The 19,551-nt window shown below is 40.8% G+C and overlaps 1 protein-coding gene across 2 annotated transcripts in view; it reads left to right on the top strand.

Moving 5' to 3' along the window:
* The window catches only part of FBXW8 (F-box and WD repeat domain containing 8), a 62,562-nt gene that overhangs the window by 24,990 nt on the left and 18,021 nt on the right, over window positions 1–19,551 (top strand). For both annotated transcript variants that reach the window (XM_034790605.1, XM_034790604.1), the window contains exons 5-7: window positions 3,566–3,723; window positions 12,551–12,747; window positions 15,455–15,664. In XM_034790605.1, the coding sequence (XP_034646496.1) occupies window positions 3,566–3,723; window positions 12,551–12,747; window positions 15,455–15,664 (565 nt within the window). The remainder of the gene's footprint in view (window positions 1–3,565; window positions 3,724–12,550; window positions 12,748–15,454; window positions 15,665–19,551) is intronic.

Here is a 19,551-nt window from a genome sequence, read left to right as displayed (position 1 = left end):
ACTGTGCAGTGTACTGTTCTGCTGAGCTAACCTATGGTAGGCGAAACAGCCCCATTAACATGAAACTTTGCTTTGTGCAACAAATCCCTTGATGTAAAAATGAATTGCTTTAAGTAGAAAAGCTGCTCTTCTTTTCTTCTAATACTTGAACAATGTTTATGGAGCTAACATTGAGACTGTATTGTCCTTTAGAATAGCCTTAAAGGAAAATTGTTTTAAAAACTCCTTTTCACACTGGAATCTGCAGTTTCACTGTTAAGGAACCCAACACCAATCAGCTATTTTTATTCTCTCATATGTGGTAGGATGTTTTAAGTCCCAGAGTGCTTATCTTGCATGCTGTATAGAGAAGTTAGGCATAGTGCTTATAGGAATATCAAATTCTGTTTTTTTTTTTTTTTTCCTCCTCTGATTTTGCTTAAACCTTCAGCCTCCCACGCCAGTCTTCTGCACTTTCTTTTTACATTCACACAACTGAATAAGTGCCAACAAGTATGCATTTGTGAGGGAGAGATGCTACTGTTTTTCCTTCTGTTAAGCATGGAGGTAAATATTCTGCTGCTCAGTGCTGTCAGCTCTAGCAATATGTGATATCTCTTAAAGCTCCAGCTCCTGGAGTAATGTGATTACTGGAGAATCAGACCTTTCATTTAAAAAATAAGCTATGTTTTTAACCCTCATGTTCGGGAGGTGAGGGAGGCTTGGAAACCTGAATCCCTAGTGCTCCGACAATAGAAGGGAAATTAAAGATAATGCAGACTTCATTACTTTTCAGATCTCATGATTTAGGGGTCCTGACTTATAATTTTTTTAATGCTTGGGGCTGTGAATACTGGCTGCTGCCTGCTTCTCTCATGCAATGGATGAAGATTTACACACAACTCCAGTGCCTCTTTCTGAAGAGTTAGGATTCTGCTGCTGAAAGAAAAACACTGTAGCATCTGTCGTTTGCTGCTTCTGAGTGGGGAAATTCCATTAGCAAGAGTTTCTGTTAGGAGGCATACGCCAATTATTCTGGGTGCCTTGATTTTTGGGTGCCCAACTAGAGTCCTGTTGTGCATGATTACATTCTGGGATGCTGAGCACCCACAACTCCAGTTCAAGACCATGAGAGCTGCAGATTCTCAGTACCTCTGAAAATCCAGCCCAAGGTGACTCGATTTGGACACTTAAGATCAGTGGACAATTTTGAAAGCTTTGGCCTTGGTGTCTTGGGCCATGGAAACAAGAGAGTCATTTCACCACCCCTCCACCTCCATTCATGGATTTGCTGTCTTCATATCTTCAAGGGAGACATTCCCCCGCACACACAGTCAATCTTGGTCATTTGGCTCCAAGTCTTCTGGCAGAAATGGGGGCAGTGGCTCAAGGAGAGGGTGTGTGTAGGGGTGCTGCCAGTTTTTCTCTGGTGGTGGGAGAAAGCTGTTTGAGCCATGATCTTGGTGGAGACCATGTGGGAGAGGAGAGAAGCATTTGCTTTCTGTTGATTTATATTCAATCACTTGAGTTGTGTGGAACTAGAACAATTTCCAGAAAAAGGAAAAGCCATCACTTGGTCAGGGCCATAGCCCCAAATGGTCTGTCTGATTAAGCTAGAACTTTCTAAAATATTATATTCTGGGCCGAGACTCTTAATGTTACTTACAAATTAATAATAGTAGAAAATTTTTTTACAATAGCACATAGCGGCTTAAATTGAGATGGGTGCCCCCTTCTGCTCGATGCTGTACAAACACATAATAAGTCATAGTTTCTGTCCCGAAGAGCTCATAATCTGTACAGACAGGGTAGGCGAAGGGAAACGATATTAACCCCATTTTGCACTGAGAGATTAAATGAGTTGCCCAAGTTCACGCAGTAAATCTGTGGCACAGCTGGGAATTTCCCAGATCTCACGAGTCTTAGGCCATGTCTACACTTACAAGCTTACAGTGGCACAGCTGTACTGTTGCAGCTGTGCTACTGTAAGAGCACTTGTGTAGCCGCGTTATGCCGACGGGAGAGCGCTCTCCCATCAACATAATCAAACCAGCTCAACAAGGGGTGGTAGCTATGTTGGCGGGAGACGCTGTCCCGCTGACATAGCACTGTGCACACAGGCACTTATGCTGGTAAAATTTATGTTGCTCGGTGTGTGGTGGTGTTTTTTTTTTTTTTTCACACCCCGGAGATACAAAAGATTTGCTGACATAAGTGCTAGTGTAGACATGTCCAGTGCCTTAACCACAAGACCATCCTTCCTCTCATTTATCAGTAGTAGTAGTATTTGTTTCTTAATTATATAGCAGGAAAAGTGTGTCATGCACTTTATAAACAAGGAGAAGCCAAGTCCTCTGCCCTGAAGAGCTTTCAATCTAATGAAAAATTTTATTCTAAAAGAAACTCCTCTGCAAAAAATTAGGGAGGATGTCAAAATTGATGAGAAAGGGGATTGTCTTTTATTTGTAAAACACTATCTGCATCTAAAGAAACTTTTTAGAGCTTCTGTTGCAGTCCTACTGTGATTCCATGTTAAACACTAAAATGCACCATTCCTTTATTTTTTCCATTCCAGTTTGATACTGCTCTTTGACCAGTAGTAAGGGAGCTGGTGTGGGGGATAGTCCTCTTACATTCTTTCTGCTGACTGTTCCATTCTGCATACAGCATCCATTACTCTCTTCCTCCACACCCCCAGTTTTATGGTTAGTGCCTTAGAACACACCCTATAAAGTCAGGTTCTGTGCCACTCTCAGTTTTGTGGCCTTAATGCATCTATTAGGTATGGCCTGTGTAATCTGAGAGGCCTGTTTGGTTTTTCTGTATTCTTAAATGGAGTAAAACTAGAGATTGTCACGTGTTTCAGCAAGAGAGCTTTCCGTGAGAAGGCAGCACTGCCTGGATTCTAAAGGCAGGACTTAATTGTATGAACAAATCAATTAGCCTTCAGGGACTTTACTTGGGCAACTTTGATGCATGGATGAGGCATTGGAAAGCTTGTGCCTACAAAAAGCATTAGTTTTCAGTGTCAGTCCTTTGTGTATATAAAAATACTGCTGTTGATTAAAAATTTCTGTACATGGCCTTTGCAGTGAAGGCAGGACTTAAGGACAAAAGAGGGTTGATTCATAAGCTACAATACAGGTTTTGCCATTTATAGTGTGATATAATGAGCACTGATTCATTTGTTTTTTTTCCCCCTGTGCTCATCTCCCTTTATGCTCCTTCTAGAAAGTTAATGTATATTGTTGCCATATTTCTATAACTACAATGGGGATCACTTTAATAGATTTATTTCTAGATTGTTTGAAAATCATAATGGACCTGATTCTGTATTGAACAGTGGTGTAATCATTGAAATCAGTGGAATTATGCCAGCATAAAACCAGAGAAAGTGAGAAGAGAATCAGACTCAGTATCTAAGTTGTCTTAGTGATGTTGTCATGCAGTGCACTTAAACAGAATGAGTCCCATTGCTGTGGGGTTTGGTTATAAGGCTCTTTTTGTTTCCTCTCTCCTACTCCCATCTCTCTTTCCCCAAATCTTTTCAAATATTTTTGGAATGAATAACATCCTGCTCTTCCAGATATACATCGGGAGATGTGAGGTTGTGGGACACCCGCACCTGGGACTACACGGCCCCCATCCTGGAACCAGTGCATGGCTCTGCTGATCCTGGACCCCAGCCACATGTCTCCTTTGTGAGGATAAACAGCTCTCTGGCTGTAGCGGCTTATGAGGACGGTAAGTAACCACAACTCTCCTCCCTATTTTTTTTTTTTTAACAAAAGCTTTACAAAAATGAAGCAGCTGTGCTCAGCTTTTTGTGTGTCTATAATCCTCTGTATACACACACGCTTGCACACACGCTTGCTTTTATGTGAAAAAGTTGGCCAATAACCATAAATGCATTAGGAGGCATTGGAACATAGCACCCATTAAAACTGATGTGTAATTCCTACTGGAACTGCTGCACAGGGTTTGAGTGCCAGGCGGAGATCCAGCCAAGCCGTCTTAAGCAAATAAATTGTTTGCTGTAAAATATTCTTCCCGCAGCCTTGTTTTTCTTAGAGCACCTGAGGCATGTTTATGGGAATATGGCTAAACTTTCAGTGCCTGGTTAATCAGAATTCTGCATCTTCACTCTTAATTCCCTGGATAGAATATACATAGGGTATATGTAAAGAACATTTCCTTTACTGATACTGTCATTTTCACTGATGTTGGGTTACAATATGGCTAAGAAGGAAAGTTTCTTTTTGTAAGCAATACCAGTTGCTTATTTTATCATGTACACTTACTTGTAAAATAAAAAAAAAATTGCCTAATAGTGTGTGTAATGGGAATATGACAGGTTTCAGAGTAGCAGCCGTGTTAGTCTGTATCCGCAAAAAGAACAGGAGTACTTGTGGCACCTTAGAGACTAACAAATTTATTAGAGCATAAGCTTTCGTGGACTACAGCCCACTTCTTCGGATGCATACGCTTATGCTCTAATAAATTTGTTAGTCTCTAAGGTGCCACAAGTACTCCTGTTCTTCTTAATGGGAATATATAATCTTAGCAATCTATTCCTGTTTAGGATGTATCAGATGTGTGTGAGTGATATGGAGTTGAGGCAAAGAGTGACTAGACCAAAGAAACATGGTGGCAGGTCATGAAAAAAAGAAGGCTTGGATAAGGTGGATTCAAGTAATTGGGATTCTGCAGTAGGAGTATTCCAGGCAAAGCTAACCACCGTTGTATCCTCCATTCTCCATGTAACTTGTGACGTGATTTGACATCAAAAAGACCTATTCCTCTCATCTTGTCAGAACCAAAACCTGTTAAAGTTACAGAGCTCTGTGGTATTAGTGCTGATTTTGATGCACTGTAATGTCACCAGCTGGCAGATGGGAACAAAAACGAAGTATGACAGCCAAATCAAATCTATATATTTATTTTTAATTTTTTTTTTAAGAACAAACAAGCAAAACCTCTGATAGAAACAAAGTATTTTGATTATAGTATTTGTTGCAGTGTGAACTCTGTCATTTTTCAGAGTAACAGCCGTGTTAGTCTGTATCCGCAAAAAGAACAGGAGTACTTGTGGCACCTTAGAGACTAACAAATTTATTAGAGCATAAGCTGTCGTGAGCTACAGCCCACTTCTTCGGATGCATAGAATGGAACATATATTGAGGAGATATATACACACATACAGAGAGCATGAACAGGTGGGAGTTGTCTTACCAACTCTGTCATTGTTTGTTGTCACCAGAAACTGTTAATGGAATATTTCCTCACAGCAGCCATTCGGTTGTGATTAACGTCTATAAATTGAGCTTGGTCATTTAAGTCACTGGATATTATAGCATAAGCTGGTTCGATCTCTGGCTTTCTATCCAGTTTGTGCAAGCAGTGAAGAGAGCAGAGTTCTCTGGTTTTATATTAGTTTGTGTTTTAGTCTTTCCAGTGACTAAAAGTCTAATTATCTGTTTGTCTCATGGTCGTTGTGTTGAACTGAGTGTTACAATGAGAGAATAAGTAACTGTCATGAGTAAACCTGTATGTCTTAACTCTGCTGGGCATATTGCTTAATGGATTTTGTGACAGGTCAGTGATTATTCTGATTTGAGAGCCTCAGTCAAAATAGCTTAGTTTCCATATGCACTAGCATCTTTTATTATTTTGCAGTTGTTTACTAACATGAATGACATTTACAGTTTAGTGGAGAGAATGATTTTTTTATCTAAATGATAAAAACTTCCTGAATTAGTGTGTGCCTTTTGTTGTTCTTTTTCTTCCTTTCGTTTTGTACGTTTGACTAATATACAGAAAACAAACACCAGAGTGTTGGAGGAGGTGTTGTCAGGCAAAGAATCCATGGCTAGCAGACTCCTTGAGATAACATCAGTTTCTCCCAGTTCAACAGAGCTCAAGCAGTGATGTGCCTGACATCTGATTGCATGGAAGAACTAACAGGCAGATTCTGCTCATTCAGCATCTGCTGATAGCACTATGTATTAGTGACCTGGGGGGAGGAATAGCTCAGTGGTTTGAGCATTGGCCTGCTAAACCAAGGGTTGTGAGTTCAGTTAGGGATCTGGGGCAAAATCAGCACTTGGTCCTGCTAGTGAAGGCAGGGGGCTGGACTCCATGACCCTTCAAGGTCCCGTCCAGTTCTATGAGATAGGTATATCTCCATATATATATTTTTTTATTACAGTTCAGCAGTTGCTAATAGTCCTAAGGCATAAGAAATATAGCAAGCAAAGGGTTCATCTTGTATGGAGGCTGTCAGTAATTTGTGCCTGCATGCTATGGTATACTCTGGCTGTGACTGCACTGAAGAAAAGTTGAATTGAGAGTCCTGGTGACTGCACCCCTGGGGTATTCAATGGGAGTCAACCACAGAGGAACCAGATGCAAGGAAAGGTAGATGGAAAAACTATACTGGGAGAAAATGTAAGTTCTATTCTCCACTGTCTGTGCCCAGTAGGCACACTATATGTACACCTGGGGCAATGAGATTTGGCAACTTGATCCACAGTTGTGGTTTTTGAATTCCAACCCACTGGCCTCGTATTTCTTCTTCCTTGTTTCCTATTGTCAGCATTGGCAGTCCTCCAATTTGATTTTACCGCTAATTGTGTTGCACGTTACCGTACTGAAATGAATCAAATCAAAATGCTTTTCCTGGAGCATTAGATAAAGCAGGCGAGGGTTCTGGGTAATGAGCAGATGCTGCTAATGCAGGGACAGTAGTGGCCTTGCCAGGACTCCATCTGCTCCATGCTTGCCTGACTTTGGCCGTAAGCCACAGCTTTTGGGGAACTGAAGTCTACTTAAACTGCCCCCTTTCCCCCAGATTCTCTTAGTTTGACTTGGAAACTTTCTATGGTGTAAAATGAGAACATCTTTTTTGTACCACCTTTAAGACATAAGCTGTCGTGTTTGTCTATGGGTATAGAAGGGAAATAATGTTGCCCCCATTTATGTTAATATTTTGAAACCTGATCAGCAGTAGCTAATAGTACTTGTCATAGGTTGGTATAGAACAAACGAAAGTGACTTCTGCAGTGACCAGAATGCACTTGCGTATACGCATGCTCTGTTATTAGGAATTGAAGCAGCGCTGCTTTTGAACTGAAAACCTGATATCTCAGTAGGCAAGAGGGTGAGTGAGAGGCTCCCCGAGCCATTCCCTCCTCCACCAAGCACCCTGTCTTTATAATCTCAGAAATGGAGTGTTCTGGTGAACAGGTCTATGTGTAGCATACTTCTGAGTTCCAAAACATGCCACAAAATAGTTACGACACCAAATAGTGTAGCTTGCAGACGCTTTAAGGAAGAAGGGTGCCTGGGTAAATGTTGCTGTGAATTTACTGTACCTCTTCATTGGTAAAAGGTATGTAAATTGAACTTTGATTTTACACTTTACAAATAAGACACACGTTTTGATGATTTGAAATTAACTGAAATTTCAAGTTTTCTCTGCTGAACATCTGAAGCTAGTTGGCCAAGGTCACTTCTATTTTGGAGTTGCCAAGTAAAGGGGTAAGTATAATTATAACCATTTTACAAATGGGAAAAAGGAGATAAGGAATAGTTTATTGACTCCAACGAGTCACAGAGCTGGGAACGGAATCCAAGTTTTCTTACTTCTAGTTCTATGCCTTGTTCACTGAGCCGTGATGAGAATCTTAACTTTCCAATTGTATTCAATGTTAATTTCTAGCCCTAGTAGTTTGAATGATATCTGATCTTGCTGTTTATCATTTCAGACTATGAGTGTTTTTTAGCAAAAGTCTAGGATTCAAGATAACAAGTTTGAGACTTCAGGCCAGTTATATTTTTTAAAAAAAACCCATGTTTCATTAATGGTTTATTTCCCTATAATTTCAGGCAATATCATACTTGTAGATAGTATAGCTAGTATTCCAGATAATAACATGAGTTTTCAATTTGTATTTTTTCCTGATTTCCCCTATTGAAAATAAAATACAGTGTTTAAAAATGAGAAGTTTTACATTAAATTAACTTGGATCAGGATAGGAAAGGTGGGAGTTGGGCTCCCAAACAGAATAGATGAGAATTAACAGGAACAATTGCATTTAAAACCTCTCCCGCCAGCCTCCCCCAAAAAAACACCCTGTAAATCACATTGGCTCGGGCAGTCCCACATGGCTGCGTTGCTTTGAAGCTGAAGTGAGAGAATAAGATCCCCACCATCACAATGTCCAGGTTCCCTGTTCTAAAATGGAATCATATGGATGATTTTCTTGCTTTGATCCTTGCAGATAATGTACATTTAGACTGGCCTATGTCTCGGTCTACAAGGTTACCAGCAACCACTAGCTGCTCAATATTGTCTTAATGAGGAAGAGCGGATTAAGTGAACCCCCAGCGTGGGTCATCAAGCAGTATTTCAACCCGGTATCATCCGATTTAATCACAGTCCATTTCCACTTAAACGAATGCGTTAACTATTAGCTGGTAGCAGTAGTAGGCAGTTATCCTCTATTTTGATTAGCTACTAACAAGGAGATGCAACACACACTGGTTTGGGCTTAGTTTACACTACAAAGTTTTGCTGGCATAGCTATATCAGCTACGACTGTGAAAAAAATCACAGTCTCTAGCCAACATAGCTATGCCAGCAAAGCCCCTTGTGAAGATAAAACTGTGCCAACAACAGAGCGCTTTTGTAAGCTTCGCTAATGTCATTTGGGGAGGTGGTGTAGCTATGTCGGCAGAGCTTCTATCAGCTTATGCTGCATCTCCACTAGGGGGCTCTGCCGGCATAGACAAGCCCACACTGGCAGATAGTTGCAATGTAACACTTAAAAATGTAGATAATCATTTTGCATGTCGGCTTATGCAGGCCTACCATGTCATGAAATTAGAGCATTGATATGAAAACAGTTCAGATTAATATGGTGGTAAAGCATCGTACTTGGCACCGGAGACAAATATATGTGAAACTAAATATAAAACTAGTTGCGTGGGAAGCTTCCATTGCTAATGGGGAGCATCTCACTCAAATTCTTACTCAGGGAAAAACCTATGTAGTTGTCTGCTTCTAAATAAGCATGTAAAGGCCTCAGTCTGAATCAGGGCTGCATCGTGTGAGGCCCTGTACAAACACAGAGTAAAAGACAGTCTGTGCCCCAAATAGCTTACAGTCTGAGGCATAATGCAGCAAGTGGATGTTAATACTAAGCGATCATCGGGAAGTGCAAGTGCAGTGATTGTAATATCACAAATCAACAGCTACACTATCTTGCTCTTAACTGACTACTCGCACTTAGACAACCCAACTGAACATCTGTCTCCTTAAGCCAAAAAGGAAAGGAAGTATGCAGTAGTTTCTCAGTCAGTCCGAGAATACTGACCTGTCACAGCTCCACTGGAGCAGAGTTAAGGTTGTGGTGTGACTCTGGCTTGCTGTGGAAGTGCTTTTCTTACTCACAATTTTGTGTATTTCTAACATTTGATGGATTTTTATTTTTTAAACTGTAATGTTCTTGGAAGTTAATATGTGCTCAAACACTGCTATGTGCTTGCAACCTTAACTTCACCTTAGCAAAGCTTTTTGTGTGGGAATGAAATATTGGCCACCGCTGGAGGCAGGAAGACAGACTGGGTAGATCAATGATCTCATCCAACCTGGCAAATCCTATGCTTTAATATTTTTTTTAAAAAATATTTCTTTACAATGTGTGTTATCTCAACAGAGATAATTTCAACTATAAAAATGGCTTTTCCCCATTTTGTCCCATCAAATACAATGTGAGTGAATAAAGCAAAGGCTGACTTGCCCATTAATTAATAAATTTTCTGGTGTTTTGGAGTGGAAGGACCTGCGCTCCCATTTCTTTGCTTCATAGCAACGCCTGTTTAGAGCTTGTATAATCCATACCTGTTGGTGCCCCTGAGGGAAGCGTATCCTAAGTGTTCCCTGTAACCAAGCAAGCCCTATACATGTTTCTCACACATCACACACACACAGATGTGTGCACATGATATTCAGTTCACTCATAATGAAAGAAAATATTAGTCAGCTCTTGCTCCCTATATTATTCTGCATTCATCCTCCAAACTGCTGCCTCTGTCATCTTCTGTTCTTGGCTTGACAGTTTAAAACAAACCTGGAATCCCGTATCTTCACAAACCTTCATTCTCTGATCTTACCAATGATGTCTGCATATCCCCTTGTGCTGGAACTGGTATTCTGTGCATTTTATTTTTCTGACTTGAAATGTAAGTGTCTTGGGGCAGGGACTTTGTCTTTTAAATATTTGGTAAAATGCTGTATACATTGATGATTAGTTACATGAGATTGTTTTTATACTATGTATGTTTAATTGCAGCTCATAATCCAAGCTCCTTTTCTGGTTTTAATGGATACAATGTGCCATACGCATTTTAATGAAATGGTTTTTGCTTCTCAAACTCTGAGACCAAAACACTGAATCCCAGGCTTCTGTGTGGTGGGCTTACTTCACGCTGTCTTGCAGAAACCCCCAAGTTTAAGGCAAAACATTTCTTTTATGAAGAGAGAAGCAATTCACTCTCTGTTTCTGTTTTATACTCTTCTCTGACCAGTATTTCAGTGCTCTTGTTTGTAGAGTGCTAAAAGTGGAGTACGTTTTCAGCAGAAAAATATGAACACAGGGCCCTGCCTAGATAAGTTTACAAATGAAACAGATTAGATCTAATTAAAGGTCTAATTTGGATACTCAGAAATATGTACCTCTTCCTTTCTTGAAAACTTAATTAAGCACAATATTGGTGTACTCAGTAGCTGATCTAAAGTGCCTGAGATCAGACTTCAGCCCAGTTGTGCCAGTTTGGAGATGTAGACCTGCTGTTCAGTATAGAGTGAGGTAACCAAAAATCACAAAAGCCTGAAGTGTCTATGATGCACAAGCTACAGTCCCCAAAGCAAACAATAGTCTACACCATCCATTTAAACCTGTTAACTTGTTTTAAGCATGGCTGTGCATGTGGCATGTGCTAACGTTCTATTCTTCAAAACCAGTTCAGCAGTTATTTACCTTTCAAGCAATTAACATCATTACCATTAGGCTAAGAAGTAATTTTGGAAAGTTCTGCTCTGAGCCCTTATGACTCCACCGGGACAGTTTTAGTTGGGACTTATTTTTTTAATGGAAGCCTAATTGCAGTTTTGGCTTTGGGCACACAAACAGAGGCTGCTAACTATTTAGGCAAATAGCAGATTAATTTAAATATGCATCCCTAATAAAACAAAAATGGTCTCCATTATGGTTCTCATTCCCTTGACGAGGAATATAAATATTCTCCGGGAGTGCCATTAGACAGAGGCCTTAAGGATTGTCTGCATTCTTTTATAGTGATAGCACTTTCAAGATACCAAATAATCTTTACAAAAGCGAACATAAATCAATTTAAACTCATTTAGATACCATTTCCACTATGAGCAGTTTCATTACCACACTCTCGCTTTGCCTCCTTTGGGACGCAGGAGAGGCGTTTGCAAACTGGCATGGGTACCTGTTCACAGCTGTTTGTCAGAGCTTTTATGTCTCCTTTTGAAGTAGTAGCCACCATTAATCATTTCATCATTAATGGCCATGCTCAAGTAGAGGGAAGGGGCTTCTCCAGCTCTGATCCTGTCTGTCAGGCTGAAGAATTGCTGCTCCGTTTCAATGCAGGGGTAGCTTGGGAGTGAGCTCTAACTCACTTTGTGTGTTCAGCCCTGCTGATCTGTAGTCCACTAATAACTCCAGTTTACTTTTGTAAATTGAAATCAAAGCACTTGACTTTATGTACTTTACTTTTTAAGTGGAATTCTTTTGATTTATGCCACAAGCCAGTGCAATTGCCAACCTGTTACCCACTGATCTGTACCACTGAAAGGAGCAATATTCCTTTTCCCTAGCCTGGGATACTGTGCTCTTTAGCTTTCAAAAAATGATAATCTTCTCTGCATTTCCCTCATTCTCTGAAACATCAAGATTTGGAATTTACGTGTTGGTTGCAAGCTATATGTAACTGCCCTGCTAGGATCAGACCCTCGATTCCACTTTTCGAAGGGCACTGAAATCTCCCATCCTGTCCCTTTGTGCACAGTCCAAAACTATGCAAAGACACTTTGAGTGAGAGAATGTGAGGGGGAGGTCATTTGAAGCATTTAACCTGGCTTCTCCTTGATCGTTCCTTGCCATTAAGTGAGGGTAAGTGTACAGTAGATAAGTCTTATATTCGCAACTCTTTTTTGGAACTCCTTGTGTTCTTGCGAATGGTTTGTTCCATCCCTGGTGCATTGAGAGGAGCAGGGTTAAAGCACATTCCAATGTTCTCTGAAAGTCACAATGTAAGACTTGATCAGGGAAAGAACAGTTATTACCCACACTAGGCCCACTCTGCACTACTTTGCAGTGTGCTGGAGTTCTAGTGGCCGTAGGGAGTGAGTCCTGAAGGTCCTCCAGAACCTGCCTCCTGTGTACCAATTTCACTAATACACAGACACTGCCATCCTCAAGCTACTTTTGTTTATGAAATAGGGTAACGCAGAATCATTTGTTTTGCCTTTTATATGCAGGGACTGTTAACGTTTGGAGTCTCATGATAGGGCGTGAACCTATCCATCATTACCAGCACAATCAAAGGATACAGGCTTTGGCCCTTGGCTTGGAGGGTGCAGCCATAGCAACTGCATCTGGCTTCCAGGTCAAGGTGGAAAGCCCTGATGACAGGGGATACTGGCAAACTACTGCACAGTTTGAAATCCAGAAATTGGTGAGTATTTTCTGGCTGGTCAGTTTGGTTCCAGGTGTTCCAGATCTCCTAATTCTTCCTGGCCAAGCGGGATCTTACAGTGACCTTAAAAGGATGTTGCATGAACTATGTGAGAGCATTAGCAGCTAGCTGGTATTGCAGTGAGTTAATGCAGGTCTTTCATCCCTGAAGAGCTAGGATGAAATCCTGGCCTAAACCACAAGTGAAAATGAAGCTGAGCCCATATGGTGTGGGAGGTTTTGTTGTTTTTTAATTATTTTTTGTCAACATTAAACTAAGTTGGCTCATTTGTAGATCAAGGTTTTCTCACATAGAATTTCAGATCAACACTAGCTGATTAGTTCTTAGGCAGGATATCACAAGCTAGCTAATGCTGTCACTTGCGAAGCTGTAACTGGTTGCACAGCTTCTTTAGATTACACCTTCTGTCTATGGAGTTCTGAGGCTATTTTCTCTTTTTTTAACAATCCAAAGTTTATTATGGGCCAAGTCTGTTAAATGGTGTGAGGGAGGAAGTGAGCGTATTAAAGTATAAATCTTCTGATTTCTGATCAGTACAAGAAAACTGACTATACAATGAATGGCTGTAGAGCTCTGATTAAACAAACCCTAATACGACTTCCCCATCTTGTAAATGGAAACATCTGTAGAATACTTAAAAACAGAACAAAGAAGCCAACAATTTTGACACGTTTTCTAGTAAAATATTAAAACATCAAAGAAAGAACTCCGTTGGAACTGGGTCACCCTGTCATGTAGTTGTGAAGTGCTCCATCATGTTTATTTCTATGGATATACAGAAAGATATCCATCTTCAGTATTCTTTCCCCTTCCTCTGTATGTAATACCAATTTCTGATATTTGAAAGAAACACTGAAGACATTGTCAGTTGTCTCTAAGGTTGGATTAGAAACCACTGCATGCAATTATCTATTTCAGGGGGTCTCAACCCTTTCATATTGGAAATCCCAGCAACCTCTCTTCCATTTAGCAGTATAGGAAAAGCAGAGTGACCATGATCCCCCATATCTGAGCGTGACCCACAGGTTGAGAACCCCTCACCATTTTCACCAGCACATTACTTTAACCTAGCAATGTTTCTGTGGTCTTAGTGATTAGGGAACTGAAAGTCAGGGCTCCATTCCTGGCTCTTCCATTGACTTACTGTGACCTTGTGCAGGTCACCTGATGTAACCTCGTGTTGCATCAGTTTCCCCATCTGTAAAATGACTCTGTTAATATGTGGTGATAGTTCTTGAGGTGCCCAGGACTGAGAGTCACCTCCTTATCCCCTTGCCTCCAGCAGGAAAGAGACTCGCTTGTGCTTACCTGGGTAACTCCCTGACACCTCCAGTCTGTTAGCCACCCAAACAATCTCCGCTGGGCTCTGCTAGCCCTGACTTTGCCTTGCAGGGTAATAGTAGGTGCAACACAGTTCCCGAGGCCATTCAAAGTGTTCCCCTGCAGTATCCAGCCCCTTATCCACTGAACACTGACAGAAATACCAGGTCAGCTGTCCCCAGAGGAACTGTGTACTTATCAGCCTTTTTGGTTCAATTCAGGATCAGCTCCTGTGTAACATCACAGTACTGAGATAGATTTATAGTGAAACCAATCGTAAGTTTATTATCAAAGGATAAGATTTAAGAGATGGTGAGTAAGGATAATGGAAGCGGAAAGGTAACACACAAAACAAAATCATAACATTGATCTTAGAGACTAAACTTAACTTTAACAGGCTAATCATCTGTCTAAAGAAACTTCTCTCACCCTAAATGTCTTTTGCAACATTTCAGCTGAGCTTGGTTAAGAGCCTGTTTTCATGAATGTGAAAGTGCTGTCCATTTAATTCCCCAGGTGCAGGAAAAAAGATATCTTTTTGCCTTTCTCTTATGTTCCCCAAAGTTCTTTGTCTGACCCCAGAGACAAGGCAATCCCCTGTGGTTCAGTCTTCAGTCTTGTCTCCCAGTTGATTTCCCATCCCCCTGTTGTCTTCACATGTAAATGGGGCTTCCATTGTAGTAGCTTACAATGGTTAATTTACATTTTGATAGATACATGTTTTACCTACTGTCTAGAAGAAACCTGTTTTTCTCTTTGGTTGATGACCGACTTTAAAACCTTTCAGTGTCATCCATCCATACATCTCAAATGATTATGAGGATCAGTATGACATAAGCTTTTATTAGAGACCTCACTTGACATCCATTTATGGATAAATACTGTGAAAGTGGTGTACTAGGTGAAGTGAGTTTTTCAGACCCGGTAGGAGTTGCAATTACACAACAGTGAACCCGTTGCCTGTTGGCACTAGTGGGCTTTTGTGTCACATGTGTACCTATTTCCTAGGCCTGTTATGAGATTTAATGAATAATTCTTTAATGAATAATTCTTCTTCTTTAATAAACGCGCACATCCTGAGAGTCGTAGATGAAAGGTGTTATGTGTAATAGTATTCTGTTGTAGGAGTCAAACCTCCAAAATTCAAATAGACCAAAAATCAAACACCATTTAAAAAAAAAAAGAAATAAATAAATCTTGGTTCCAAGAAGGTGGTTTTAGATAGTAGCCACCTCTGGAGCTGTGTGTTAATTCATTTTTTAAAGAGTGCTGTGTAGCGTATGGCCATGCTGTGTATTTCTGATGACAATGTAAAGGAATTTTCAACTGAAGTGTAAAAAACTAAGAAATGTCTGTGCTGTTGTAGGTCAACTTTCTCCACCTGGTTCCAGATGTTGTTGGGAGTCCAGTGACTATAGCAGCTGCTGAAGATATGGTCTACCTCCTGAAAGCAGAAGAGTCTTGCAAAGTTCTCCATTCTGTATATGGCCAGCCTGTCACATGTCTAGATGTATCTGCCAGTGAGGCAGCCTTTGGAGTAAAGGGCTTTGGCTGGCTGTTGAATGAGACCAACAAGGTATTTAAGTAGCAAGCAAGGTATTGGAGTCATATAACAGTAAATTTCTTTGTCGCTTCCCCAGGGTACTCAAGGTTGTGAGGCACCTGGTCACTACCTCACCTTAGCATGTAACAGTCTGGTGTGGTTCAGCTTGCTGAAACCAGCAGTCTCTGGCCCCACAAGCACTGACTTGCAGGTTTCCACAGACCTCACCCTCCTGGTACAGGCTATTGCTAGGTACACTCTAACCCCCGTGTCCTCGGAGCGCTCCCTGCAGTCTCCAGTCCATCACTGGATACTCATAGTAATTACCAGGTAAGCTGCCCTCAACAAGACAGTGTACACACAGCTTGACTGGCACAACTTGGATTGTGTCCTTTATAATAGCACTGTAATCTGCTTCTAGTGAGTGGTTCTTAGAGTCAGAACTTCAAATGGGAAAACCCACAGGTCCCTTTGTACAATTAACAAAAGCCAAAGGAATTCTTTATTTTTTTTTGCTTTGTGTGGGTGGAGTGGGAGGTCAATTTCTTAACACACTGCTCTGAGGCTTACGTGAACTTTCAGTGTTTGTTTCGGTGAGCATAAAATGAGGAAATGCCAGCACTTTGGTAATTTAAGTACTCTCCTGAGTGACGTAAGTTACACCGACATAAGCACCGGTTTGGATGACGCTATGTCGGCGGGAGAGCTTCTCCTCCCAGCATAGCTACCGCCGCTCGCGGAGATGGTTTTATTATGCCAACGGGAGAGCTCTCTCCCATCGGCATAGAGCGTTGGTGCAGCTGCAGCGCTGTATGTGTAGACATGTCCTTAGTCAAAAGACTCATGCTAGCTTTTGGAAGTATTCTATTTGCTACTCCCCAGCTGCAAGAGAGATATTTGTATCTTCTACTGCTTCAGTCCTCTAGGTGGAATTGTTTTCTTTTCAAAAATAAATCTACCTGAGGCATCCTAAGTAATGAGTCAAACCCCTGTTTGTGCAATCCTTGGAGAATGCTTTTATTTTTCACTTCAGTATTTGAGCTAAGTTACTTCCAAGCACATAAGAATGGTGAGATGTTGCTTTAGGGGGATGGATAAATAATCTTCATATGTCTGAAGCCTTCTGCGTTTTGCTCCCTTCATAAGCGTCTTTTGACAGTGGCAGAGTTGATAAGCTGCAGATTCCGTTTTTGCAACTGTACTGAATCTATGCTTAAAAAGCTGATGGCTCAGGCAAGCTCTACAGCTTTTAAAACTATTGAGATTTAACAGGGCAAGCTTTTAATTTTTCAGTGAGATTGACATATGTCATTCGCTACATCATAAAATATTGATTTTTTTTCTTGACCTAGTGTCTAGATTAGTCCACTGGACATACGCACCACAGAAACTTTGTGTTGCAGTGTGGGCATAATATGTCAAATATTTTGCTGTAGAATTTAAACTTTCACTGGGAAAAAAGCTTCTAGTTCTTCTGATGGTATTTTTTTTTTTTCCAAATGTGAATCAGAACAGGGGCTGTCTTCCAGAGTCTGCAGACAGACTGAAACGGTAGCTCTGAATAGTGTGAATTGCCTCATTCATCTCAATGGAGTGTTAATTCTGAAACTGCACGAAGACCAATTAAATGTTTTAAATTATTTTACTGCTGATGTCTTTATTGGAAACATCCAGCTACTGAGTGTGTTCATTGTGGTTGAATATCACAGAAGTTAGATTGAAAAGACCTATTAGGTATTTATTCCATCTCACTGGCAATGTACAGATTATACCTTACATAGGCTAGTGTCTAGGGCTTTTCCCAGTACCATTTTAAATGACTCAGGCAATGGGGTTTCTGTCACTTCCCCTGGGATGTTGTTCCTCAGTTAATAGATCTCATTGTTAAGAAATCTTTCCTGGTTCTTTTTCCTGTCTAAATTTTCCACAGATTAATTTCATCGCATTACTCCTACTCAGGTTTGTAGTGAGCTGTAGGAAAGGGGAACAGCAACCCCTGGGGGAAGGGAAGGTGGGGCATGGAGCAAAGGGGTTGTTGCTGGGGTGGGAATGTGGCAAGTGATGCACAAGTGCAGTTCTATCACTTTTCCCCAACCAAATAGAATGGGGCAGCTTTCTTTCGGTCTAGTTCCACTGTTGATGTAAATCTGCATCTAAACTCCCCTTAAAGTTCCCTTTTCACACATGAAACACTGAAAGAGCCATAAATACCTCTAGGGGTGAGAGATGCTATGAGGCCGTACTGTCTTTATTAAATCCTTTGCCATCCTAATCCAATATTTTTCCCCACAGAGGTGGGGGGTTAGAGGATAGAATTGCCTCATTCAAGACCATTACATTGGCTATCGCCTTTGTGCCTCATAAAGGAATAGAGAAATCCACTTAGAGTCCTTAGCATCATTCTGTGGAGTCGGACATATTTCCTAATTTAGTTCTGAAGTATTTGGCATTTGATGGCAGATTGTATTAAGCAGTGCATCAGCGCGCATCCTAATCAGGGCAATGTGACTGAAGTAGTCCAGACGGCGGGGGTATGTTTGACAAGGACGCTTGCTTGGCATTGCTACACCAGCTGACATCACACCGGAAATTAATTACTAATGTCTATTATGATAATTATTCCCCACACACAGACGTGAAGGGACTTTGCATCGGTTGATTACTTGAGTCACAAGTTGATAGTCTGCGTCTAGAAGAGCTTTAGCTCTCAAACACATTGATAGTGAATTCCAATGCTGTTTTCTAATAGCTACAGCATTCCAATGTAAAAGCTGCATCCCATTTTGTTTCATGTGCAATATACTATAAATTATTAGCTAGCGGCAATTTTTGTGGGAGTATTTTTGGCCACACACTAGTTGCTCAATGTTATTATTATTTTTTTTTATATTGAACCTTTTGGCACTAACAGGCCAATGCAGAATGTACTGCTTTCCAGAAATACTGTATCCTTGAAATATCTAGACACAGCCAGAGTGCTCCACAGTCCATGGAATTCAGAGGTGTGAGTAATGGTTTTAAGCATAATGGGTCAAATTCATCCCTGCTGTAACTCCATTAATGTCAGTAGACTTAAACCAGGGGTGGCTTTGGTTCTGTGCATATGGGGGGGAGGGCCGTTCTTTAAAAAGATGTTTGACCAAAATTCACTTCCTTTCTTATTTGATTAGCTTTCAGTCTCTCTTCTGGTGTCAGTTTCACTAGGCCTTTGGTTACCAGGTCTTCTAGGGTGAGCAAGTCCTGAAGTTCTAATGTTTTTTTTAAAAGGTAGAAAAAATACTTTGCTTAAAACCTCTTAGGCCTTCTTTATCCATTATTAAAAAGCAAAGAAACACAAGCCCATTGTTTTTTCTTTACATGTCAGCTTTAAAATCAGCATACTAATAAACTGGCCTGTTTTTAATCCCCTGTTTCTGCTCCTTTTCAGTGATGGCATTGGAGCTGGCATCCTGAGGCCTGCTGGCCAGATTTATAAAGCTAATGTTTTAGCTTTTACTATACATTTACTTTTGCCGTTGGCTACCTAAGTGCTCCATGCAGTTTCACTTGCGTAAGGTCCGTGTTAACATGTTGTTAAACAGCTGCTGTTTCACCCTGGAAGGGATTGCATTTCAGTCATGGCTGAAAGGTCCTGCAAGTGGATCCACATGAACACAGGTGTCTGCCCAAGTGGGTCCAGTTGCAGGAGCTGGGCTGTATATTGTAAAGTGTCGGGGTAACTTTTGGGATGAAAAGCACTATTAAAATAGTCTTGTTCTTTTTTGTTATTTAGTATTGATTCCTATGTATAATTGTCTTTCCTTCTTTTTCAAGGTACTGCCTTCTAAACCTTGTAATTGTCTTTCTAATTCAAACCTTTAGTAACATCCTAGTACTGCTAAGATGAATGACTTAAGTCAGGAAAACCTTAGTGTGGACAC

This window comes from Trachemys scripta, chromosome 15, assembly GCF_013100865.1.
Source record: "Trachemys scripta elegans isolate TJP31775 chromosome 15, CAS_Tse_1.0, whole genome shotgun sequence".
Classification (NCBI taxonomy): Eukaryota; Metazoa; Chordata; order Testudines; family Emydidae; genus Trachemys; species Trachemys scripta.
The sequence above is the reverse complement of the archived record's forward strand: the minus strand, read 5'-3'. Positions and strand labels throughout refer to the sequence as shown.